General features: G+C 45.2%; 1 protein-coding gene across 8 annotated transcripts; it reads right to left on the bottom strand.

The window, feature by feature from the left end:
- Positions 1-870: 870 nt before the first annotated feature.
- Positions 871-24594, bottom strand: LOC133361623 (zinc finger protein ZFP2-like). 8 transcript variants are annotated; one of them, XM_061580595.1, is made up of 4 exons: positions 24534-24594; positions 18394-19516; positions 13106-13204; positions 871-3220 (listed from the first exon to the last, which is right to left on the bottom strand). In XM_061580595.1, the coding sequence occupies exon 4, from the start codon at positions 3190-3192 to the stop codon at positions 2308-2310; it is 885 nt and encodes a 294-aa protein (XP_061436579.1). In that variant the 5' UTR covers positions 3193-3220; positions 13106-13204; positions 18394-19516; positions 24534-24594; the 3' UTR covers positions 871-2307. The 8 variants fall into 8 exon arrangements, with proteins under 8 accessions (XP_061436579.1, XP_061436578.1, XP_061436583.1 ...); XM_061580594.1 differs by having other exon boundaries at positions 19189-19516; XM_061580599.1 differs by having other exon boundaries at positions 19232-19516.
- Between the last annotated feature and the right edge of the window lie 2868 nt (positions 24595-27462).

Genomic DNA, 27462 nt, shown 5'->3' with positions numbered 1-27462 from the left:
CTACATGTGTGGCTGCCTTTTTTGCCCGGGCAACGCCGGGTACTAACCGCTAGTAGGCGAATAAATTGTAAGCAGGTGACTTGTTACGTGTCATAATTTTTGAAGACACTACATTAGTATCCCAAGGTGCATGCTATGGAGCTTGCGTGTCTCACGCTCCTGGATACAGGTTCTACCCAACACGTATGGTCAAATATACTGGCTGCTCCTACTCTCCATTATAAAAAAAAAATTACCCAAACCTCCAAATCCCAAAACAATCTGATTTGTCCCGAGCTCCCTCAGTCAAACCTCTCCTCCCGCTTTCAGCTGCCTTCATTGACGACCTGGAGGTCAAAGCCTGGAGTCTTCATGCCACCTTTCCTTCTGGCCCTTTATCCAAGCTAGAAATTTCTTATGGTTCTTGCATTACAAGGGATGGGATTATTTTGGCACTTTGAATTTCACATCTCGAATGCAGACTCTGCTCCTTATGGATCTCATTATCCGCGTTTCGGTTTCAAAACACTTCAAATGCCTTCAAACACAGTGTACTTGACAGGGTTTCTTAATGCGTTTTCCGGCGGTTGTCAAGATTTGATGACCGTGTAAACGTCTTACCACATGCAGTGCAAGTGAGGGGCTTCTCTTCTGTGTGTGTTCTCTGGTTTCGGTCAAGATTTGATAATCGTGCAAATGAATTATAAAACTCAGTGCACCGTCGTCACCCCCCCCCCCCCCCCCCCCCGTCGACGGGGTGAGTTGTGCTCTTGGTGAGGTCACAATCCAGAGAAAGGGGGGCGCTGACATAACCTACTTGTGACTTTGAGGTGACGTCTCCAGAGGGGGGTTTTACATAAACGTGGTAAAGCAATGTGTGAAATCGATGTAGTGATTTAATAACGTTTTATTTAAGCAAATGGGATCTTAAAATTTCCTCCTTGCTATGAAACAGATCAGCAGACACGACATCTATTTCATTCATCAGTCTCTCCACGAAACAAAAGAATGTTTTACACAAACTATAAATACCACCAGCTTCTGGGAGTGCATCATTGATTCAGCGAAAGCCAACTGTGGACCGGTTTTGGTGTAGTGTCTCAACAGCATTCGGGCTTGCTTCAACAGATAGTTACGAATATGCAGATGTTAATCAGCAAGGATCATTTTTAGTCCTAATTCGACAAAATCTATATAAAGAAAATTATAATTCGTGTTGTAGGGAATGTATCTCCTATCCATAACTTGTAAGTGGTATGCCTTGTAACTGATGAATGATGCAAATGATCCTTATTTCGAAGACAATGACTTGCTGCAGAGGCAGAGGCTTCCTGAATCACGAAAAATATCCTTGGACTTGTATCACAAGAACAACAGCTCTCACGTGAGTCATATGTGCAGGTTACTACCAAGCACCCACTTTTTCACGTATTCCATGTTTGACCCTTAGACAAAATGTTACCTGTATGCACAAAATCAGACAAGTATTCATTAAATTATAATTCTAAATTATCGATAGGCATATTAAAAAAATATAATTAATGCACTGACATGTACTTCATGTTATATCGTATGTACAAGAAGTTGATCTCTGTCTGGATGAGGCCTACACCTGCAGCACTCAGTTTGATGGAATCTAAGTGGTAGTGCATTCTATGTTTGATGCAGAGGTTCAAGGTTCAAGTCCGACAGGCATCCCTGGTTAGTCCAGGAACGTTCATTACAACTATGCACAAATGCTTAACAGTGAAAGTAAAACGTACTATTGTGTCATTGAAAACGAGGCCATTGCATGCTGACGTCGTGGTTAAAGTTTGTCAAATTCGAAACATTACCCACAAATTACACAACTGAGATTACACATCAGTTATTGCCCCCTACTGACAGACTCATGCCCACATGCAGGCTGATGCAGGGCCACCTTATGCCACACAGGGGCAGCTCCCACTTTGGGGTGCTTATCGAATGTTTTTGATTAGATATGATACAAAACTCCGAGTTGCTGAGGCAATTAAGCAAGCACCATATATATGCAATTATGCTGGTAGGAACCTCCTGGTTACACTAGCCCACAGGGGATTATTGTGTCCGTCGTGCAGGGAGGGGCTGGGTGGGGAGGGAGGGGCTGGGTGGGGAGGGGAGGGTAGTGAATGCTTGGGAGCTTATTGGCTCTGGCTCCTGGTTAGAGATCTACCCAACCCACAGGTCCACAAATACTTGCCGTTCTTACTCTGCAGGTTGAACCTAGGAATTGAGTGTTCAACTTCACATTCTTTCATTAAAGGCCTGTGACAAAGGTCAATCTATCGGAGCTTCAGTGTCCCAAGCTTACACATCTCCCGGATCTCCACTTGACTTTGTATTGTCAAAGTCCATCCACACCTCCACTTCCACAAACTGCAGGGAGTTGCCTCGCTCTGCCTCACAGTCTGAATTTTCCTCCTGCTTTACGTTGCCTCCATCGATGTGAAGGTCCGATTCACTCTTCACTTTCACTTTTTCACATTTCACCTTCGCCTCTTCATATTTCACATTCACCTCTTCATATTTCACCTTGATACCTTTCAAATTGTCCAAGCTGGGATTTTCATGTGGTTCTTGTTTTATGAGGGATGGGCTCATTGCAGCACTTTGACTTTCACAAGCCGATTTGAGACTCCGCTCCTTGGGGATCTTATGATGCCTGTGTGTTATCTGGTGTCTTTGAAGATGTGGTGCCTGTGCAAACGCCTTCCCGCACAGAGTGCACCTGAAGGGTTTCTCTCCCGTGTGTGTTCTCTTGTGTATTTGAAGATATGTTGACCGTGCAAACGCCTTCTCACAGAGAGTGCACTTGAAGGGTTTCTCTCCCGTGTGTGTTCTCTGGTGTAATACAAGAGGAGATGACTGTGAAAACGCCTTCCCACACACACTGCACTTGAAGGGTTTCTCTCCCGTGTGTGTTCTCTGGTGTGTTTGAAGATATGTTGACTGCGCAAATGCCTTCTCACACACAGTGCACTTGAAGGGTTTCTCTCCTGTGTGTGTTCTCTGATGATTTTTAAGAACTGATGAATGTGCAAATGCCTTGTCACACACAGTGCACTTGAAAGGTTTCTCTCCTGTGTGAGTTCTCTGGTGATGCATCAAATTTCCAGTACGATCCGTGCTGTATGCACACTGGTCGCATTGTTGTCTTTTTGTACCGAGCTGAGCTGAGTGCCTTGGCTCCATCAGACCAATTCTGCAGAGCAAGCATCAGCTGCAGACAGAAAACAAATATCCACAATATTTACGTCAGTATCAAGGCACAGAAGAATGCATATATACACAGTCACAAATGATTTACACATCTATACTTATTCATATATTCATGATAGTGAAAGAGATACCCCAATTCATCACACGGGCTCTTAAGGCACACAATGAGAGGTCAAATGGTCATAAATATGCCTGGAAGCCCTTGTATCTTCAAAATGAATGTTAACCCAAACTCCAAACACACAATTTCGGCTGTCTGGCTACACAATGAATATTTATAAAAGCAAAATTCAGGTAATATAGCAAAGGGTGTTGAATATAATACTACTTGTATTATGCAGAATGCATAAATTAATGTTCAATCGCAACTTAGAGGTGTGAAGCCAGGCTCAGATTTGCTTGAAAGCTTGGATTAACAGATCTAACATCAATTGCATATATGCTGTGTTAATTTCCTATGTATTCTTAGAAAAACGTTCCAGAGGAAAACTAAATTAACTATTGTTAAGATTTATCCTCCGTTTTCAAAAGTTATATTTTATAGCAGTTACAAACTTAACACTGTCACACGCTGGCATGGTAAAAATGTGGTGGTGTGTCCGGAACCATTCCTGGCCACCTTCATCTGCTCAGTATTAATGCTTCCTCACTTCACCATGTAATTAATTGAGGATCAATCAACATAGCAGAGGCCCACAATAAGTTCAGCTTTTACTTATCAATCGTGTTTGCTGTCAGTGATAATCAAACTCTAATTCATGAGTTCATAATGCAATGAAATAACTGCCACCGCTCCCCACATAAATACACATACATTGCACATGGATCATTAACATCTTACTTATGTCATATTTTGTCTGTGTGTGCGCACGCTTACTCTCAAACGGTGGGGTTTATGTAAAAAAGAAAATAGGCAGGTACCATGCCGTAAGTCCCGACGTGAGCAAGCGCTATCCTTTTTCCCATCCATCAAATTTAAAGTACTTTAATATGCGATTTTGTGCAGTTTTCGTTTATATATTTATTCAATAGCACGCGATCGACCATACCAACTCACACACCTTCGCTGGGGATGACGGCCCCTACCCAGTGACACGCGTTTGGTGGGGGTGAGAGGGACATTTTATTTTACGTGTAAAAAATTAAATCAAAACACACATAACACTTAAGGTTAATTCTTCACAGTGTGATGTCCTTTTCTCCCCCCTCCCCCACCCCAATGCGTGCAGTTACTACTATAGAGTCCGTAGATATTAATATTATAGCGCTTAGTATTATTGTAGCGCAGGCGTGGGGATGGTGGGAGAGCGGGGGTAGCGGCCCAGCCCCCAGCCTGCCAAGGTGTGTGTATCAGTCGATGTGTGTGCGAGTCGATGTGTGTGTGCGTGAGTTGATATGTCTGTGTGTCAGTCGATGTGTGTCTGTGTGTTAGTCAATGTGTGTGCGTGGTGTGTGTGTGTACACAACTAATATGTAACTATTCGGTTACTAAATTTTTTAAAAATAATGTGTCTAAGTCCATGTGTGCGTGTGAGTCGATGTGCCTGTCTGCGTCGAAGTGTGTGAGTCTATGTGTGTGTCAGTCAATGTGTGCGTGTGGCTACATGTGAGTGTGTAAGTCCATTTCGTTGTGTGTGTGTAGGTGCATGTGTGAGTTGATGTGTGAGTCGATGTGTGTGTGTAAGTGTAAATCTATGTGTGAGTCGATGTATGTGTGTGTATGTGTGAGTAGCTGTGTCTTTGTAAGTCGATATGTGTGTAAGTCGCTGTGCGTGTAAGTCCATGTGTGTGAGTCCATTAGTGCGTGCGAGTCGATGTGTGAGTTAGTCAATGTGTGTTAGTCAATGTGTGTGCGTGATGTGTGTGTGTAGACAACTAAGATTTTAAGATTAACTTAGTACATTTTTTTATATGTATGTGTGTGCCAAGTCCATGTGTGCGTGTAATTTGATGTGCGTGTCTGCGTCGATGTGTGTTTGTGTCAGTCAATATGTGTGTGTGTGTTAGTTGATGCGTGTGCATGGCTCCATGCGAGTGAGCAAGTCCATTTCTTCCTGTGTGTGTAGGTCCATGTGTGTGTGTGAGAGTCAATGTGTGCGTTTCAGGAAAGGGCGGTCCTGCACAGATGCCATATTTTCTGTCGGTCTGCTACAGCAGAGATATCGGTAATTCCAACAAGACCTACATCTCTGCTCTATTGACTTGGTCAAGGCCTATGAGACCATCAGTAGGCCTGGGGTCTGGGTTGTTCTTCGTGTTTTCGGAGTCCCTGACCCTCTGCTCACACTCATTAAGGGCCTTCATGATGGTGAGCGGGCCCGGGTAAAACTACGTGGCCGGGAGTCAGAGCCATTCCATGTATACCTTGGGGTGCGACAGGGACGTCCTCTGGCTCCCACATTATTTAACATCTATTTTGACCACATATTTCGTGAAGCCTTTAATAGATGTACCGGAGGAATTTCCATTTGGTACAGATATAATGGGAGGCGAAGTGGCGGTGACGTCACCACGACGCTTGTGCCAGGCGATGTGCACCTTGAGGCCACATGAAGTGTCGAACGCCCGCTGGCAGGTGACGGGGCAGACCCAGATGCCACAGGTCGACTAACTGAGACGACTGGTTGATGCACCACCTGTGTCCCCTACTGTGCCAACTTGCTGTGCTTTAGCCACCTGGCGTTGTGAGCGTCGCTTCTCCGCCCTCCGTTGTTGTTGGAGGGCGACTGCCTCCAACTGCCCAGTAGCGTCTTTCATGAGCCTCCTCCACAGAGGCCAATCTTGACACCACTGGTACCAGTCATCGGCAAGTCCACTCAGCTCCACATCCTCCTGTACCACATCACTCCATCTCTTCTCTAGCCCGTGCCATGCCCATTTAGCCCCCACGATCCGGCTGAACAAAAGCTGTTTAGGCATGCGGTGGCTGGGCATGCGGGCTACATGGCCCAGCCAATGCAGCCTTGCCTGCCGGAGGAGCTCACTGATGGGACTTTGTCCACATCTTTCAAGGATTTGTGAGCTCCTCACACAATCCAGCCTGGTTAGACCATGTAAAAAAGATTTAACTACGCATATTTGTACCATCTTATTTGACAGGTACTAGTCGATTTTACCGAGTTGCTGACATCCCCAGCTCTTAACAGTGCTGATATTTTGGTTTTGGCAGCCAACATCGGCCGTGTACCCCCTGTGAGGTTCTTCATTTGTACCTTCCCTTCTAGCCCCGCCCCCCACCCTCCCAGTCCCTGACTGCCACATTTAGATAAGCCCCTCCACCCTCCCCTTAACCAGTATTTAAGATCTTGTCTTTGGGATTTCTCTTCACATGATACAGTAAATTTAGCTGACGGTCCCACCTGAAGACGGAGACTTGTGTTGCCTCCGAAACGTCGTGATTTATTATTATTTTATTATTATTATTTTCCTACGTGACTTTACTGAAAAAAAACCTAAGAGTATGAATCCTTGCAGTCACGAAAGCTTCAAATCTAGAATCGGTAGATACTACTGTTAAGTCGGGAGAAACTACTGTTAAGTCGGTAGATACTAATGTAAAGTCGGGAGATACTACTGTAGAGTCGGTAGATACTAGTGTAGAGTCGGTAGATACTATTGTAGAGTCGGTAGATACTAATGCAAAGTCGGGAGATAGTACATTAAAGCCGGTAGATACTACTGTAGAGTCAGTAGATACTACTGTAGAGTCTGTAGATACTACTGGAGAGTCGGTGGATACTACTGTCAAGTCGGTGGATACTATTGTAGTGTCGGGAGATACTACTGTAGAGTCGGGAGATACTACTGTAGAGTCGGTAAATACTACTGTAGAGTCGGTAGATACTACTGTAGTGTTGGAAGATACTACTGTAGTGTCGGTAGATACTACTGTAAAGTTGGTAGATGCTACTGTCGAGTCAGTAGATACTGCTACAGAGTAAGCAGATACTGCTATAGTCAGGAGACACTGATATAGAGTTAGTAGTTATGACTATAGTCAGGGGATACTACTATCGAGTCAATATATATGACTATATATTCAGTAGATACTACTGTAGGGTCAGTAGTTACTACTATAGTCGGTAGATACTGCTATAATCAGCAGATACTGCTATAGAGTCTGCAGATACGACTAGAGTCAGTAGATACTGCTAGAGTTAGTAGTTACTACTATAGTCAGTGGATACTACTATCGAATCAATAGATACGACTATAGATTCAGTAGATACTACTGTAGTCGGTAGATACTGCTATAATCAGCAGATACTGCTATAATCAGTAATAATAATAGTTCAATTTGTAACGCGCGCAAATTTGCAGACGTAGTGGCCGCAACTCAGAGGCGCGGAGCCAAGCTCAAAGTCGCTCAAAAGCATAATTGTAGAGGTGAGTTTTTAAGTCTCTCTTGAAGGAGGCGATTGAGGTGATGCTGCGAATGTGCAGAGGGATATCGTTCCAGACTGTTGGGGCTGCCACCGAGAAGCGGCGCATAGACATGACCATCCTGGATCTTGGTATCGAGAGGAGGTCGTGAGTTGCGCTGCGCAGGCATCTTCCGTGTGCTGAGCTGCAAGTTGTCAATAATGAAGAAAGGTACGGCGGTTAGGCGGATATGAAGGCATTGTGGCAGAGGCAGGCGGTCTTGTATGTGACCCTACTAGCGATGGGTAGGCAGTTGAGAGCACGGAGACAAGCTAGTGAGTCGAGACGGGGATGAGTGTGTGCTATAGAGTCTGCAGATACTAATATAGAGTCTGTAGATACTGCTATAGAGTTAGAAGTTACTACTATAGTCAGTGGATACTACTACAGTCAATAGATACTATAGATTCAGCAGAAACTACTTTAGTCATTATATACTGTAGTCAGTTTTTAAAACAATAGATTTGGTTGATACTACTATAGTCAGTAGATACTACTGTATAGTTAGTAAATACTACTGCAGTCAGTAAACACTACTACGGTCAGTAGATACTACTACGGTCAGTAGATACTACTGTAGAGTCAGTAGATACTACTATATTCAGTAGATAATACTACAGTCAGTAGATTCCACTACAGTCAGTATATACTGCTGCAGAGTCAGTAGTAACGACTATAGAGTCGGTAGATGCTACTATAGATTCGGAAGATGCTACAATGGAGTCGGGAGATACGACCGTAGGGTCGGTAGATACTACTATAGTCAGCAGATACCACTATATTCAGTATATACTGCTGCACAGCCGGTAGATACACAGGTTATCAGCCCTGCAGTTTTGCCGCCAAATTCATCCACTTCTAGCTCCTTACTGTCCTCTCTGCATGTGCACGGCTCACCTCTAAACACACACTGCAATATTTATTTTAAAAATACGTACTATTTTAAATATGTACATCTACGTACCAGCACTACCGACCTCCTCCTAAACGTTATAGATGCTATACAACAGCACGTGCGTTATAATAATTATATATGTACACACCACCACACATACTATTCATACCCACTTCACGCACGACAAACAATTACACCCTCCAACAATGTACAGCTTTATACTTCGTTTATTTGTGGCTGTCTTCACATTCCTACAACGAGCACACATTCAACTATAATTTCATTAACAATCTCTACACAGCATTCACTCAGACTCACTATTTACTCTTTTTATGCTTATTAATTTCACCTATAATGTTCCTTGCGGAAAACGTGTGCTTCTCTTCACCAAAGCCGATTACAATAATTGATGCCATTCGTACAAGTGCTGTAATGGGTGCACCTAGAGCTAATGATACTCCTGAACACAAAGCGAGACAGCATGCTACCTATACTACACCTACAGCTAATTAATCTCTTGAACACCAAGAAGCAAGACAGCATGCGACCCGTGCTGCTATGCCTGCACCTACAACGAATGCAACTCCTTAACAGCAAAAAGCTACACAGAAAACTAACACAACATAAATGGCTGCTGCCACAGCTAATAAAACTCCAGTCCACCAACAAGCAAGGCAGCTTTCTAACAGCACTACAATGGCTGCACCCAGGTGCCTAACCTGCAGCCAAAAGGAAAATTCGTCTTTTCCATTCATTCCTCACTTCATTTACACTTATGATCCATTAGTTGCCATTCGTTCCATGTCTACTTCTTGCAGATACTGCCATGCAATGCATTTAAAAGGAGACCCTCCAGGGCTATGCTGCAACACTACCATGGTTCAGCTGCCTAACATTAATTACCATCCCGAGCCTTTTCATGTATTGATACCTGCCAACATTACGTAGGAAAGCCATTTCCAAAACAATATAAGATAGAACTCATGCTTCCAAATTACATGTTTTGGCACTGACCAACTCATCCCAACATCTGGCTACATGCCCAGATTGAAAGTGTAGGGCCAGATACAAAATGGCATTGGCAGTCTGCTGCGACTACCTAATGACATACCTACATTATCACACTTCTACTTGCATGTCTGACAATACCAGACAGGCTCACCAGCATTGCAAAAATGTCATCAACACCAAGATGCAAGTCCTATTTCTGTGGCAAGACATGCTCCATAAGGAAAACTCTTATGTTCACTGTTTCAAGTGCCCCATGGAGAAGATGACTTCAGAGTACAATGTTGTCATTCATGCAGACTAAACTCCACATGGTCAATATGAGTGCCACTTAAATGTACTCACATCTGAAGTATCTTTCGTTCTGACTGCTGAAAAATATGGCACTTGAGGCATCGTCTTGTAACTGAGGCACAATACCCTACACAGAATTGGAACAACGATCCTATGATGCTCTTCAATGTCCACTGCTTTTCTGGCAAGGTGATGACCAGCTACCATTCCCTACTTCGCCAAACTGACGCAGAAACAGGCTTGCCAACACAAAAGAAGATTTCTGCCATGGACTTCTTTGCCTTCAGGATCATAGTGCGAAACAACAGCTTCAATCTCTTCTTTAGATGCAAAGAGCTATATTCTTTGGGTCTTTCGGTAAAGTCACGTAGATAGGTTGAAAGAAAATAACAAAAAACTACGACGTTTCACAACACAAGCGATCGTCATCAGGAGGAGAAAAGAGGGAAGCTGCTGAGGCACTGTTTTAAAGATTTAAAATGGGTGTAACCCAAGGGTCATAAATGAAGTGGGCGGGGCTAGTGATGTTAATGTTAGAAATTAGCATGTAAATGTCAGATCGGAGAGAGGCGAACAAGACGACAGCGTGGAGGTGGCTATGTTAATATGAGAGATTAGCATGTTAATGTAAGACCCAAAGAACATGAATTCCTGCAGTCACGAAAGCTTTAAGTCAAGATGCAAAGAGCTCTTCCACCAATTTGTTGTCGACATGTATGTCACAATTGAAGCTTCATTCGATTAAAAACATCAAATGGCAAAAAATCCAACATTGTCTATCCTGAAGCTCTCCAAGTGTAACAAAACTAAAATCTGTCCTCATTATGAAACAAGCAAGCCCTGCGATTGTATAACACTACCAAAAAACCATGACCAAATACACATTTAACAAAATCATTGGCATAATTAAATTATTCCAATAAAGCCAGCATGGCAAGACATTGTTCTTAAGTTGATGACCGAGAACCGTGTGAAGCTGGGGAGCTTAACTAGTACTGAAAAAATACTATACTTCCGATACTAATGATTGTGCATGAGTGAGGAGCGGTAGTGCAATGCTTAGCGTACTGCGATATGAACCCAGCGACATGATTTATATTCCCGCTCATGCCCAACACCAATGATGAAAATCTGAATCAGCTCTGGGCCTTCCCTAGGTCAACACCACCTCAAAAAAATTAACCCGTAAAAACAAAGTTTTTCACTATAAATTCTTTATATGCGTGGCATCGGTTTCATCTTATTATTCATTTCCGTTTTTCTTGAGTAAGCAAGCAAGCAAGTGAAGTTAATATAAAGGATTTAAAAATGAAAGATCACCTCTTGACATGCCCCGTATATTCCCGAGGGCACTAGCGTTGACCCGTTTTACCACTTTCAAGAACCTGGCGGCTTCAATTTAACTGCTCTATAAATAGTCTCCATTGTACAGCGTGGGGGCAGGGATTTCATGCCATGTGGTTAGTCAACATTTGCATCATCATGAAACGGGCGGCTAGAGTCCTCTCGTCCTCTGTATTGAGATGGCTGCCACCTATGGGTCAGATGAGTGTCTGCCACCATTAAGCAATTGGTAATTAAATATAAAAAAAAAATCCCTAAACAGTGTAAAATTTTGGAAAAAAAATTTCACGAAAATTAATTGTCACGCACAACGAGTCTGTGTGCAAAATGTCAGCTCGATTGGATCACGGGAAGTGGGTTAAAAAACGACCGAAAGATTTGCATGGTCGTAAGCAAGCAAGCAAGCACGCAAGCACGCAAGCAAGTGAACTTAATATAAAGGATTTAAAAAGTACCGAGTCTGATGTGTAACCGTGTGTAAACATCGCCACTGGGGAGACAAATTCGGCAAGCATGGTGTTGGTCACACCCACCCCTTCGAGTACCATGTCGCTCTTCATAGGTGCTATGCACTAACAGCACTTTCCCCAACAATCTGTTAAGGCTAAACGGGGGGGGGGGGAGGTCAATGTCTTATCACATGAGATGCCTGCATTGCAACGGTTGAGGTGCCACTGACTGCCTCGTATTCCTCGCTCGCCATGACCCATACCACGATAAAAGCCAATGAAACAGTACTTGCGGGTAAAGTATACCGGCGAAAGGCTAAATTGGTATGCATAGAGGTTTCCCGCTAAAGGTTGAAACCACAAATGATGAACCCGCAATATTCAACCGTCTCCTCTATGACATTTGTGCATACATTTCCTGGCCTGAAACCACAATGGGGCTTTGCAAGATTCTTCTCAGCAGGTCTGGCAAGCCAATGTTGAATAATCATTATCTGACCATCAGTTGGGTCATCCTTTGATCCATGCAGCTGTATTGCAACCAGTATGAAATCACCACCCTCCCTTTGGAGGTCAATTATTGCCAGCATGAAGACACCTCTTAGACTCTGGATTTTCCTTCACACTTCCTCAACAGAGGGTTCACCAGCCAACCACTGACAGTGTGGTTACTTCCTGGAATATTTAAGGCCTAGAAAAAGCAACAAATACATACAGTTGGTCATCGATTATCCAATGCGCGATTATCCAACTTCAAAAATTATCAGCGAGATGTGCAAAACTGCTCCAAAGGCTGTAACCAGTCTGGCAATCAGCACTGTCTCCTCTCGCGTGCCACGCACGCCCTGCTAGCCACTCCGCTAGCCCCGTGTGCCCCGCACACTCTGCTAGCCACTCCGCTAGCCCCGTGTGCCCCGCACACTCTGCTAGCCACTCCGCTAGCCCCGCTCACTCTTCTCGCTTCGCACACCGCTGGCCGACGGTGTGCCAAGCCCCATCAGCCCCGTGGCTGATGGCGCGGCGGCCACCCAACGTGGTCCCGCCTCTTCACTCCATCGACTGGCCCCGATCTCTTCCGGGCTCCCCTCTATAACCTCTCTCACGTGACCCTGATTCCTCCCTTCCGGATCGTCAGATCCGCTCTTCTCATACTGCCCTGCTGGCTCCACCTCCAATACCCCGGGTCGTGTGATTGGGCTAGAGTCCAGCAGCAACCTCATTCACGCTCGCATTACACCTGGGTAAACAAGAACCACCACCACCACGATATGAACTTTTCAGCTCAGATCTGTGAGTGGCGAGCAAAGTGGTAACCAGCCCTGCATGGCTTTGCCCCACGCTGCAATGTGTTAATGATACAACCTGGACATCGATTCCACAACTATGCGACTCAATTGATATCCCTACGAAAGAAAGAAGCGAGGCTGTACCTGGGTAAACAACAACAATCACGGCCACAATGTTAACTTCTTACCTCAGGTCAGAGTCAGCAGAGATCCATGGATTCGACTTCGTGACCACTTCATGGCTCCAGCTGGTCTCGTGACATCACGCGGAGTCGCGAGCTCAGAGGCTGAATGGGGAATGAGATGAATTTATTTTATTCGTTCATTTGGTTAAGAAAAACATTAGTCCTTAAGCTTTTTATGAAAAAAATTATCTGCAGCATAACAATTGTAACATTGGAGACACATTAGCAAACTCATTCGACGAAAACAACATTTAAATCGTAAAGTGGTGAGTAACTGGTGTGGTGTGTGAACATCGCCACTGTGGAGACAAAGGTGAATCCAAGTCCCGGGCGAAGCCGGGTAGTAAAGCTAGTTCCATATATACTGCGATAAAGTAGTCAACATGTACTACTGTATTGCTAGCAGGTACCACCACAGTCACTATGCACTGCTGTCATCATAGCAGGTACCACCACTGTCGCTTGCCCTGCTCTCATCATAGCAGCTTACACCACAGTATGCATGCACTGCTGTAGGGAAAGCAGGTACCACCACACTTTGCACTGCTGTAATCATAGCAGGGACCACCACAGTCACTATGCACTGCTGTAGTGAAAGCAGGTACCAAAGTCTGTATGTACTGCAGTAGCTAAAGCAGGTACCACCACTGTATGCACTGCTGTAATCATACCAGCTACCACCAGTCAATATGCACTGCTGTCATCATAGCAGGTACCATCACAATATGTACTGCTGTAATCATAGCAGGTACCAGCACATTCAGTATGCACTGCTGTTGTTAAACCATGTACCACCACAGTATGCACTGCTATCATAGCAGCTACCACCACAATCAGTATGCACTGCTGTACCGATAGCAGGTACCACCACAGTATGCACTGCTGTATTAATAGCATGCAGCTGCAATGGCTGCTTTTGGTACACGGTCCAGACCTCCCCAGAGACCCTGGCTGACAGAGGTGTTGAGGATAGTTGAGAAAAAATTAACCCGTAAAAACTAAGTTTTTGACTATAAATTTTTTATATGCGTGGCATCGGTTTTATTTTATTATTCATTTCAGTTTTTCTTGAGTAAGAGTTTCATTTTTATCACATTGGTATTTTAAATTAAATATAAGGAAAGTCGTATATAAGGATTATAAGGTTTTCAGTTCTTGTATGATTGTTTATATTGTACATTTTTGTTGTTTTCTTTAATAATTTTCGGTGTTTAGGAAAAATATGATTGTTAGTGAAATTTTTTTTTTCCTCAAAAGTGGAACATTTTTGAATTTTTTTTCACGAAAATAAATTGTCACGCACAACGAGTCTGTGTGCAAAATGTCAGCTCGATTGGATCACGGGAAGTGGGTTAAAAAACGACCGAAAGATTTGCACGGTCGTAAGCGCGCAAGCAAGCAAGTGAACTAAATATAAAGGATTTAAAAAGCGACAGGCCCACTCTCATCGGCTACAGCATCCCACGTCAGAGAATTAGGAGGCTTACCGCAGCCTTCGCTCGGAGGTTCGGAGAGCCGTAAGGCGCTGCAAGGATGGGTGGTGGTCGCGGGTTGCTGAGAAGATGGAGTCTGCCTCAGTGGCCGCGATCACAAATCACTATTTAACTCCATAAAAAAAGTAATCTACCGCGCCACACCGATTACCATCATTAGGGGAGAAAACGGTGAACCAATCTCCGACCCCCAGGAACAGGTTTGCAGATTTGCTGAGCATTTCTGTGAGGTCCTGGGGGAGGAGAAATCCCTCAGCCAGGAAAACATCATGGCACAAAGTGGGGATGACCCTGCTGAGGCTGCGGTGCCTCAAATATTGGAAGAAGTCACTCCCTGTGAGTGGCTGGCTGAGGTGCCATCTGTTGAGGAAGTACTGAAGGCGATCCGGAGTCTGAGACCAAGAAAGGCACCGGGCAGAGATGATCTCCCAAGCGAAATGCTGAGGGAGGGTGGCGTTTGTGCACAGACTGCCCTATATGACATCATAACAGTCTGGACCACTGGACGGGTTCCGCAGGATTGGAAGGATGCCCTGGTAGTCCCCCTCTTTAAGAAGGGGGACCGCACAGACTGTAACAACTACAGGGTCATCTCACTCCTCAGTGTGCCGGGAAAGGTCCTGGCAAGAATTATTCAACATCGCCTTGCTAGGCACGCGGAGGAGAGGCTTGCGGAGCCCCAATGCGGTTTCAGGAAAGGGCAGTCCTGCACAGATGCCATATGTTCTGTCCGTCTGCTACAGCAGAGGTGTAGGGAATTCCAACAAGACCTACATCTCTGCTTTATTGACCTGGTCAAGGCCTATGATACCATCAGTAGGCCTGGGCTCTGGGTTGTTCGTGCTTTCGGAGTCCCTGAACCTCTGCTCACGATCATTAAGGACCTTCATGATGGTGAGTGGGCCCAGGTAAATCTATGTGGCCGGGAGAGCCATTCCCTGTACACCTTGGGGTGCGACAGGGATGTCCTCTGGCTCCCACATTATTTAACATTTATTTTGACCACGTAGTTCGTGAAGCCTTCAATAGCTGTACTGGGAAAATTTCGATTTTGTACAGATATAATTTGAGGCTGATGGATGCCCGGGTGCAATCAAGGGATGGCTCCCTATTGGTCAACCACGTCATGTATGCCAATGATTTGGTAATAGCTGCTCATTCAGAGGAGGAGTTGGAGACGCTGCTGCTGAGACTGGAGCGGGCCACTACGAGGTGGGGCCTTACCATCAGCCCCACCAAAACTAAGCACCTGCCTGGGTATTTTGTACCATCGGACACTCCACCCACACAACTCCTAATCTGTGATGGGGCAGTTGTGGAGAGAGTGGAGAGTTTCCCATACCTGGGCAGTGTGCTTATGACCGGCTCCAGTTTAACAGCAGAGGTCTCACTCCGAATCAGTCGAGCGGCAATAACTTTTAATCGGTTGCGTAATGCTGTGTGGAAGCTACCTGGTCTGTCGCTCCGCACGAAGCTGCAGGTCTTCTCGGCCACAGTCATTCCCTCCCTTCTCTACGCTTGCGAAACGTTAGGCTGGCCTGCCTACGATCCATCCTGGGTTTAACCAGGCTGGATTGTGTGAGCAGCTCACAAATCCTTGAAAGATCTGGGCAAAGTGCCATCGGTGAGCTCCTCCGGCAGGCAAGGCTGCGTTGGCTGGGTGATTTAGCCCGCATGCCCAGCCACCGCATGCCTAAACAGCTTTTGTTCGGCTGGATCGAGGGGGCTAAACGGGCACGGCACGGGCTAGAAAAGAGATGGAATGATGTGGTACAGGAGGACGTGGAACTGAGTGGACTTGGCAATGACTGGTACCAGCGGTGTCAAGATCGGCCTCTGTGGAGGAGGCTCGTGAAGGACGCTACTGGGCAGTTGGAGGCAGTCACCCTCCAACAACAACGGAGGGCGGAGGAGCGACGCTCACAACAACGAGCAGAGCGCCGGGTGGCTAAAGCACAGCAAGTTGGCACAGTAGGGGGCACAGATGGTGCATCAGCCAGTCATCTCGGTCACCTCAGTCAGTCGACCCGTGGCACCTGGGTCTGCCCCATGACCTCCTGCCAGCAGGCGTTCGACACTTCACGTGGCCTCAAGGTGCACATGGCCTGGCACAAGCGTCGTGGTGACATCACCACCACTTAGTGGTGAATGGCAGTTGTTTTTGTTGTGCGTGTGTTAGTCACTGTGTGTGCGTCGCTCCATGTGAGTCAGTGTAAGTCCATTTCTTTCTGTATTTTGGTCCACGTCTGTCTGTATGTACATGTGTGTGCGTAAGTCCATGTGTGTGTGTCAGTGCATGTGTGTGTGCCTCTATGTGCGTGTGAGTACATGTATGTTTGTGTGGGAGTCTGTGTGTCAGTCGATGTGTGTACGGCAATGTGTGTATGTGAGAGTCCATGTGTGTGTGTGTGCGTCGATATGTGCGTGTAAGTTCATTTGTTTGCGTCAGTCTATGTATGTGTGTGTAAGTCGATGTGTGTGCGTGGGTCCGTGTGTGTGTAAGTCCATGTTTGTGTGTTTAAGTCGATGTGTGTCTTGGTAAATCCATGTGTGTTTGTGTAGGTCAATGTGTGTGTGAGTATGTAGCATCGGACACTCCACGCGACGCTCACAACAACGAGCGGAGCGCCGGGTGGCTAAACCACAGCAAGTTGGCACAGTAGGGGACACAGGTGCTGCATCAGCCAGTCGTCTCAGTCAATCGACCTGTGGCATTTGGCTCTGCCCCGTGACCTCCTGCCAGCGGGAGTTTGACACTTCACGTGGCCTCAAGGTGCACATAGCCTGCCACAAACGTTGTGGTTACGTCACCGCCACTTAGTGGCGAATGGCGGTTGATGAGTCTATGTATGTATGTATGAGTCGATATGTAAGTCTATGTGTGTGTGTGTCCATTTGTGTGTGTAACTACATATGTGTGTCTAAAGTTGATGTCTGTGTGTGTGTCTATGTGTGTGTCTGCCTTTACCGCCCGGGCAACGCCAGGTACTTACCGCTAAATGTTGTATACAACACATGGCTGGGCTTAATTCTATTAGGAAATTAACCAACGGAATGTGCCAAACAAATTAGCGTAATGCTTGGTTGTCTGTTCAGGGAGCAGAGGCAAGCAAGTGCAAGCGAGTGCATTCGCAAGACTGGAATAGCAATTTTGGTACTCCCACCATTCCTTCCCGTATGGTGAGAGCCTCGCTGAGTCGCAAGACTCCCAACAGTAAGTTGAGATTTTATCAAATGTAATTCCAATTGAGGCATATCCAGGTCATCATTTCAGACCATGAGTATATGATTGTATTTGTGTGCGTGAGAGTGTAATGTTCGGAGTAATGGTGCAGCAGTCAACGCAGTCTGCTACTAACTGCATGGACAGTTTAATTCCCTCTCACGGTTTTTAACAATGGCAGAGAATATCTGAACCGGTCCTGTGCCTCCCTTGTATGATTACGTCGTGCAGTGTGTAAATATGGGTAATGATAGGTTGACACCAGAGGTCGCAACCGGGTACCCGATACCCGTATCCTACCCGATACCCGGGTACGGGTACCCATTTGCGACCCTGGTGCGGCCGGGTACGGGTAAGGAATCAAAACCCGTTTGCGACCTCTGGTTGACACCTGCTGGCCGGAAAAGGAATCACGGGTACGAGCACGGTGAAGTACCAACCAATCAGAGAAGGAGGTGTATCTGGGGAAAAGTTAACAGGTGGGGTTAGCCGAGATACTGCTCAAAGGTTCCACGAGAGGGTGTGGCCGGAGGCGGGGCCTAGCCACGCCTGGGGGGATATCAGGGGGAGCGGACCCGGGGGCTCGGAGCTCATGTGGGGGTCCTGGCTGCGTCGCTGTTCACCAACATCTCACTCCGTTGTCCGGCCACGTGGAAGATCTCGTGTAGTTTCCATCGCCGTCATCGTCACGCTGCCAGCCAGCGGCGTAGCCGAGTGAGGACGATGGGACCATGCCGAGTGATTGGCAATGTGTGTAGCCAGTAGAGGTGTTATTACCTAGAGTTACACTCAGTGCGAGGAAGAACAAGTGTTGGCCTGTGTTGTGCCCAGTGTGAGTAATAAAGAAGAAGAACCTTCTACACGACGTGTTGTGGGAAGTTGCTCATTACACATGCATCAAGATTATTTAGATTATTTAGCTGCGATAAATTTCAACATAAGCCACTTCATTAAGCTATCATTTGTGGTCTCAGATCGCTTCTGAAAAAGAAACATAGCTTAGTGGGTTGTTCCTGGTAAGAAAATTATCGTTCAGTTTTTTTTGGTATATCTATTTTTAAGTGGCTTGTTTACCTTTGCTATACTTTGCAATCCTATAGGTTTTTGTATTGTGTGTTATAATGTTTTGATCCGCCCCTACTGGGCATCTGTGAAAAAGAGCTTTATAGCCCGTCGGATTCTTTCAGTATAAATACATATTCTGATTCTGCTCAGCTGACAGTGGTGCTGCTGCCCAAAACAAAACATTGCGTGCTATGGCAGCATTAGTAAGTCCTGGTAAACAGCACTCAAACAAACTGTATATTTAGTGTCAGTGTACTTTGTGTTCGAGTGTGTAATGACTAGGTGTACTGTATGTGCGTGTATACTCTGGATAACGTGGGGAGTGGTAGTCTCGCGGGATGACGTCACCATCAGTCTGCGCCTCCCCCTCTCTCTGGCGATGACTCTGAAAATGCATTCCGGCACAGTGGACTTGAAGGGTTTTTCTCCTGTGTGTGTTCTCTAGTGGCTCTGAAGAACTGATGACCATGCAAATGCCTTGTCACACACAGTGCACTTGAAGGGTTCCTCTCTTGTGCGAGTTCTCTGGTGCCGTGTCAAATTTCCAGTACAATCCGTGCTGTATGCACACTGGTCGCATTGTTGCCTTTTGTACTGAGCTGTGCCGAGTGCCTTTGCTCCATCAGACCAATTCTGCAGAGGAAGCGCAGATGCAAACAGAAAAAAAATATCCACACCATTTGCGTCAGTATCGAGGCACAGAAAAATGCATATATATACAGTCACACATGACTTGCACGTCTATACTTATTCTTATTTTCATAATATAGTGAAAAAGATTCCCCAATTCATCACACGGGCTGTTAAGGCACACAATGAGAGGGCCAATGGTCATGAACATGCTTGGAAGCCCTAGTATCTCCAAAATGAATGTCAACCCAAAACTCCAAGCACACAATTTTGGCTGTCTGGCTACAAAAAGAATATTTATAAAAGCAAAATTCATCTAAAATAGCAAAAGGTGTTGAAAATAATATTTGTATTATGCAGAAATCCATAAATTAATGTTTAATCGCAACTTATAGGTGTGAAGCCAGGCTCAGATTTGCTTGAATGCGTGGATTAACAGATCTAACGTCAGCTGCATATGTGCTGTGTTAATTTCTGACTGTATCCATTCTTAGAAATAGTTCCAGAGGAAAACAAAAATAAACTATTGTTTTTATTTAACCTCCATGTTCAATAGTTAATATACTTTACTGCAAATACAAACTTTACACTGTCAGACACAGGCATGGTAAAAATGTGGTGGTGTGTCCAGAACCATGCCTGGCCACCTTCATCTGCTCAGTATTAATGCTTCCTCACTTCACCATGTAATTAATTTAAGATAAATCAACATAGCATAGGCCCACAATAAGTTCAGTTTTCACTGCTCAATCGTGTTTGCTGTCGGTGATAATCAAACTTTAATTGTTGAGTTCATAATGCAGTGAAATAATTGCACCACCGCTGCCAAGATAGATAAACTCTTACAAATAAATACATTGCACATGGATAATTAATATTTTCTATAAAAATCAGCCACAATTCATGACGAATTGGAAGTAACCTCATCAGTGCTCATGCCATGACAGGTGCAATTTAAGGCCATGTCAGTGTGGATCCCAGTAGGTCATGGGAATGATCCAGGTGTCAAGGGATGACTGACAGATGCACCAGCTGTTGCCCCCACTGTCTTGCTGGGTTTTAGGAAGCCAGTGTTCCACCCATTCATGTGAGTGTCGCTCTTCCGACCTCATTGTTGTTGCAGAGCAAATACCTCCAACTGCCCTGCAACATAGCTCACAGGCCTCCGCCAGAGGCCGATCTTGACACTCCTGGTACCAGTCATCTGCAGGTCTGATCACATCCTCCAATCTATTCTCTAGCCAATGGCATGCCTGTTTAGCCCTCATATCTTGACTAACAGAAGCTGCTTGAGCATGCGGTGTCTGGGAATGTGGGATTCATGGCCAAACCAATGCAGCCTTGCCTGGCAAAGAGACTCACTGATTATATTTAATATTGATATCTTAAGGATCTGTAAGCTTCTGATACAATATAGTCTGGTTCAATAGAGGATGGATCATAGGCAGGCCAGCCTTCATTGTATAAGCCAGCACAGACGGTCATTTAAATAAGTTAATATTGTGCAACCACAGAGAAAGGAGTAATATCTGTGGCCAAGAAAAGGTACAGCTTTGTTTGCTCATTCCTTTCTAAATCTGCTTGTCCTGGTGAGGGTCGCAGTGGCAGCACGTTGAGTAGGGCGGTCTAGGCCTCCCTTTCCCTTGCAACAGACTCGAGCTCTTCGTGGGGAATTCCCAAGCGTTACCAGGCCAGCCGAGTGACAATAGTCCTGCCAGCGTGTCCTGGGCCAGCCCCAGGGTCTTCGCCCAGTAGGAAATGCCTGGTAGAGTTCCAGGGGGAGCCCATTGAGGAGCATCCTTACATATATTCTATATTGATATCACCCCTGGAGCAAGGCCCAGGGGTTGTGTTCGCCAACAAGCGCCTTGTGGCCGGGTGACTCACGTAACCTGGTCGGGCCCAGCCTGAAATATCTACGTGGTACTATCCTGTTTACCTGCCATCCGCAGGACGAAGGGTGAGGGGCGGGTGCGATGCCAGTATGGCAGGGAGAGGGATGGCCCCATTTCATGATGGAATAATCCATAACAAGATTCCTTAACTCCATCTCATTGAGTAGCCATTACCAGATCATCCTCAGATGCAACAGGGTTGACCAGCAGGGAACAATCCCTTAACTATAACCAGGCATAGATAATTCTAGATTTGAAGCTTTCGTGACTGCAAGGATTCATATTCTTAGATTTTTTTCGGTAAAGTCACGTAGGTAAAACATCAAAATTAATAAAAATAAATAAAATTAAACAAAAATCACGACGTTTCGGAGGCAACACAAGTCTCCGTCATCAGGTGGGACACGTCACAGCCGGATTAGCTGCATCACTTGATGCTAATCCGGCTGTGACGTGTCCCACCTGATGACGGAGACTTGTGTTGCCTCCGAAACGTCGTGATTTTTGTTTTATTTTATTTATTTTTTATTAATTTTGATGTTTTACCTACGTGACTTTACCGAAAAAACCTAAGAATAGGCATAGATAAGCGTATTATTGTAACCGCAATGAAAGCAATTACTTGTTATGCCCATTGTGAGCTTCTCCAACTACATCATTATTGGAGATCCTATGTAATGTAATGCATGGGACCAGAGTGAATTTTTGTCACAAGCCGAGTTGAACAGGAAATGGCTCCAACTCCTGGTCACGCAGCTTTAGACAGGCCTGCCCAAAATCATAAAAAGCCTCAACGAATGTGAGCAGAGGCAGAGACATTGAAAACTAAGAACCCAAAGCCCCAAGCCTCTTTATGGTACTATAGGCCTTAATTACATCAAGAAAGCAGAGATCTCGTTTCTGGTAAAATTTCCATACGTCTCTGCTGTACTCGATTGACAGAAAATACAGCCGCCCCTTAATTGTCAGAGGTTACGTTCTTGGAAAGTGCCGCGCGACAGCTAAAAGAGCGATATTCAATACTTAAGCTTTACCCAAGTAATGGCGTTAGGTACATCACAATTGAAATAAGAACTGTACTGTATTCCAAATAAACTGAAAACGAAACAATTTAAGTAAACATTGGGACACCGTATACAAAAAATATTCTGAGACAAAAAATAGGACACATCTATATAAATAAAGCAGACTTTGCACGCGTATACGTTATTTTGGGAACCAAATTGTGCCAACACCATGAAACCTACACCTTACAAGCTTTCCATGCGTACTTACTGGTGAGTTAGTGTTTTTCGCTCTATTTTTATCTTACCTGCTCACCTTCAACACCTGTAACACCTGCACACTTCAACCCCCCACCGAAGCGTCCAACTCCCCCCCGCTCCTCAACCCCCCCCCCCCTCTCTTTCTCTTGCCATGTGTTAAAGTACTTGTGTTGCGATCGAAACTTCATAGTTTTTTGTTATTTTTTGTAATTTTCTTTGGTGGAAAACCAACCACCGTCAGTTTGGCTGCCCACAACTTGCATTATCATTGGCTGCTGACATTTGGGCTATGCCCATTTCAAATCAAGATTACTATTAATGGTTGATTACTGAGACCTGTGGGAGCCGGGTAACTTAGCTAGTATTGAATAAATACAATACTTCCGACAATATTTGTGCTTGAGTGGGGAGTGGTAGTGCAACGGTTAGCGTGCTGAGCTATAAACCCAGCGAGCCGATTTCTATTCCTACAGAGCCAAGCCACAACATTTGGCTGTCGCCTGATGAAGCTGGTTGTAATTACTGGCAAAACGTCATACTCAGATTGTAAATGTTGTGGCTTGGCTCTCCAACACACAACCAGTGTACTGTACTTTTGACGAATTGGCCACGTTCTGTTTACGTGACAACCCTTACTAATTGGCTGTGTCAAGTGTTGGCGGGTTTAACGACACCTTCATATATATTTACGCCATCTAACCCAAACAAACCTGAATTATGAATGTATATTTGGAGTTTGAGTGTCTCTCTCTCCCCGTGGTCGCATAGATTTTCCTCCGGATCCTCCTGTTTTTCCCTAAACATCACCACGTGTTTAGAGTATTGACCGACTAGCTTTACTACCCGGCTTCGCCCGCGACTTGGATTCACGACGCCCGGCCGCCTTTGTCTCCCCAGTGGCGATGTTCACACACCACATGAGTTACTCGTTTGAGGCTGAGTCGACTTAGGGGAGGCCAAGGACCGGTTCAAATAATCGTCACCGGTGGTGGCCGTGAGCGGGAATTGAACTCGTGTCGCCGGGTTCGTAGCACAGCGCGTTAACCACTACACTTCCGCTCCCCACACCCAAACGTGTGCGCGTCCATAGGTACACATACACGCGCTTGCAGTAGACACACACAACTTTCAGGGTGCGTACGGCAGTAAACGACTGAAATAATAAAGCAATGCTGCGCAAAGAACGCCTGAGACCTGCAACACATTTGTATTTCACTTTAGCCGCGGAGGGTTGGGGGGGTGCGTGACATGAGCAGGCACACTGGGTGACGCTTCCGCACACGGGTCACATGACAGATGTGACGTCACAACTCACTTGCCGTGCAAAATATAGATGCATAATTGCCCCCCCCCCAAAAAAAATACAAAAGTCTATTTTTATAATTTTTGCATGGTGTATAGTCTGGAAAGTACCCACATGGAAAATTTCAAGTTTGTTGCATGTCGAGAAGTACGCTAAACATTATTAACAGACACACATAATCACAAATTTCCATTTTATATATACAGTCCCACACGTTGATAAGCCACTTCGTGGGAAGGTCGCTTCTGAAAAAGAGCGGTATAGCTCAGTGAGCTTGGCCCGCTAAAATAAATAAATAAACTGTTGAAATGAAAAAAGTTTCAAAGTAGTGAGCCAGGTAAAGACAAATTAAACTTAAGCAGAGAATTAAAGCAAATGCAATCAGGCGAGGGTAGGAGGCAAGGCCCCGCGTTGTAATGTTCCAACCAGGACATCGATTCCATACTCGCTGCTACTCAATTGATATCTCTACGAGGGGGAGAAGGAGCGAGGCTCTACCTGGGTAAACAACAACAACCACCACAACAACAACCACAGCAACGATGTGAACTTCTCACCTCGGGATCTCAGTGAGCGCGCGCGAGGAGCAGCAGCCTCCTAGTATCTCGTGACGTCACGAGGCAGCAGGAGGTGACATGACGTCACTTTCCGGGTTCAACACAGTCCTCTCCCCCGACAAGCAGCGGTGTACCGAATAAATTATGTTAATGACCCGGGCCCATGTCGGATGATTAGGCTTGGCTGCTGAACCCATCGTATTTATGAACAAATTATGTTAATGAGCCGCTAATGACTCGGCGTAGCTTTGCCCAAATAAAGATTTTACTGTAACGGAAATCAGCAGTGACCAACTAGACATGACGTCACGCTCAAAATCGCGGTGGAGGGGGGATTGGGGGGCGAATACCTTGGTGACATGACGTCACTAGCGGGGTACACCTCCCCCTGACGTCTCACGCCGATGAGGTCCTGCGGAGTGGTGACGTCAGAGAGCGGGGTTTGAGTTTAAGTTTATTTAGATTTATTTTCCATTGCTCCCTCTCTTGAACAGAGACCCCTTGGGTGCGTGAGCTCAACAACGTGAACATTATTGTGTGTATAGTGTGTACACTGTGTGTATACATTGTGTGTGTGTATAAATTGTGTATACACTGTGTATGTGTAGACTCTGTGGGTACACTGTGTGTACCTTGTGTGTACACAATACATGTCTACACTGCGTATGTGTGTTCAAAGTGTGGAGGCGATCCGAATCAGTCGGGCGGCATTCTTTTAATCAGCTGCGCAATGCTGTGTGGAAGCTACGTGGTCTCTTTGCTCCGAACGAAGCTTCGGTTCTTCTCGGCCACAGTCATACCCAGAGGCGTAGCTCGGGGGGGGCAGGGGGGTACATATGTCCCCGGGCGCCAAGGTTAAGGGGCGCCAAAATGAGGCTTACAACGTTACATTATAACTTATTGCGGCAGGCGCGGCAGCCTGAAACTACTGCACAAATCTACAGCTCAACCTAAAAGTTTATATATCCCGCCACACATAGCCTACATGTCATGTAATTACATTTTGGTACGCTCGCCTATTAAGAACGTACATGGAAGAACATCCCAAACAACAGACAGGCGCAGTCTTTCAGCCTTAGTCACTGGCCTGTTTTTTGGTGGCGGAAATTACGACGGCCTATTTTTTGTTATTATTAGTGACACCACGCTCCAGGCAGCTGCAGCAGCCGGAGCAGCCCACGCACGTCAACAGAGCGTGGCCTTCATTTAGCAGCATTAACTACAAGGCTCACTTATACGTGTACGTCGCTCGTACCTTACATTTGAACTGACCTAAGAGCCGAGCCATGCTCGCTGGCGGACACTAAGTGAGAGTGTTACTGTGTTAGCTAGACCACCGTGCCACGACTACAAGCCACCGGACGAGCGTCAACCTCGGCAGGAAAGTCTATGCCGTTACATGGCCGCATACGACCGACAGTAGAAGCTTATAAGCGGTGGCGTCCAAAGCGGCGACCTATTTTGGTTACTTGAACAACAAGAGGTATGTTTTATGATATTTTTTGATAAATAAATTAATATTTTTTAAAATATAGAATACAATTTATTATATCGATATTTTTTAATATCTGCAGCATAATCTGTCTTTAAGCGTATAAATTATGTACTTTTAATCTGCATGTATAGCCTAATTATTATAATCATTATTTATTGTAGTAGCACTATTCCAGTGCTACTATGTTATTGTCTAGGCCTACACATTTTTTTCACTTCAGTGCACTCAGTGATATAATAATATATTTATCATTTTTGTCAGCCATGTCAGGAAGAAAACGAAGTGGCGCTCAATGTCGTCAAAGAAAAAAAAAGAAGCTGAAATGGCATCAAAAAAGTCAAGTACATTACTGGCTAGCTTTTTAAAGAAAGCCAAGAAGAAAGAAGCTGAAGCTGCAAACTCCAACTCTTCAGAATCAGAAGATGGCGGCTATCAAACACCTATTTCAGAGCATGTAAACGAGAAGGTTGAAGACATTGAGGACTCGGAGAAAAACATGGATGTTACTGTTTATGCTGAGGAAGACTCCGAAAACACTGAGGACCAGGGCGTCGTCGTTGAACAGGTTCAACATGATGATAAACTTGTTGACAGTAACGGAGAAGATGAGATAGAAGAATCTTCTGATAGAGAAGCTGAAAATACTCATTATGATGCTGTTCCTGCTGTACTAAGGTTTCACGATGCTGGTTACTTAGAATTTGATAAAACGACAAAGCTATCGAAAATATCACAGCCTCTTCTGAATGAAATGATTACTCTCAGATCCTTGCCTTTTCAGCACAGAGACAATCTACCACCAGTATCCAGAGAACGTTCAATTACATCAGCATGGTTTAAACGCCGACTAGCGAACGGAGAGGAAGTGAATCGTTCGTGGCTATTATATTCACCAATCAATACCGCTGCTTACTGTTTCTGTTGTCTATTATTTACATCATCGAGTTCAAACTCACGAGCTTCGTTTGAGTTAACAAACGGTTTCAACAAGTGGAGAAAGCCAGAAAAACTAAATTCTCATGAAAACAATCCTAGCCACCGCACAGCTTTTACTACATGGAAGGAAGCCAAACGAAGGATAATTGATGGTACTGGAATTGACGCAGTGGTTCAAGCTCAGATTCATTTGGAAAAACAATGTTGGCGAGATATACTGCAAAGACTACTCACCTGTATTAAGTTTCTGGTTTCACAAAATTTGTCACTACGTGGCCATGAGGAAAATTTGAATGCGGATGAGGATAAAAATGTTGGAAACTTTCTCGCGCTGATCAAACTCGTTGCTCAGTATGACCCATTGTTAGCAAAACACGTACAACCTGCAGGAGAAAATCCGGGATCAGTTTCTTATTTGTCACCGGAAATCCAGAATGAATTTATTCACATACTTGCGTCGACTGTAAAGAGCCATTTGTTGAGTGATATCAGGAAAAA

The sequence above is a fragment of the Lethenteron reissneri genome, unplaced genomic scaffold (genome assembly GCF_015708825.2).
Source record: "Lethenteron reissneri isolate LAM-NWPU_2019-01 unplaced genomic scaffold, ASM1570882v1 scaffold_115, whole genome shotgun sequence".
Lineage (NCBI taxonomy): Eukaryota > Metazoa > Chordata > Hyperoartia > Petromyzontiformes > Petromyzontidae > Lethenteron > Lethenteron reissneri.
The sequence above is the reverse complement of the archived record's forward strand: the minus strand, read 5'-3'. Positions and strand labels throughout refer to the sequence as shown.

Excerpts from the sequence above, each read along its gene's own strand:
- LOC133361623 (XM_061580595.1), bottom strand. The coding sequence starts at position 3,192 with ATGGAGCCAAGGCACTCAGCTCAGCTCGGTACAAAAAGACAACAATGC.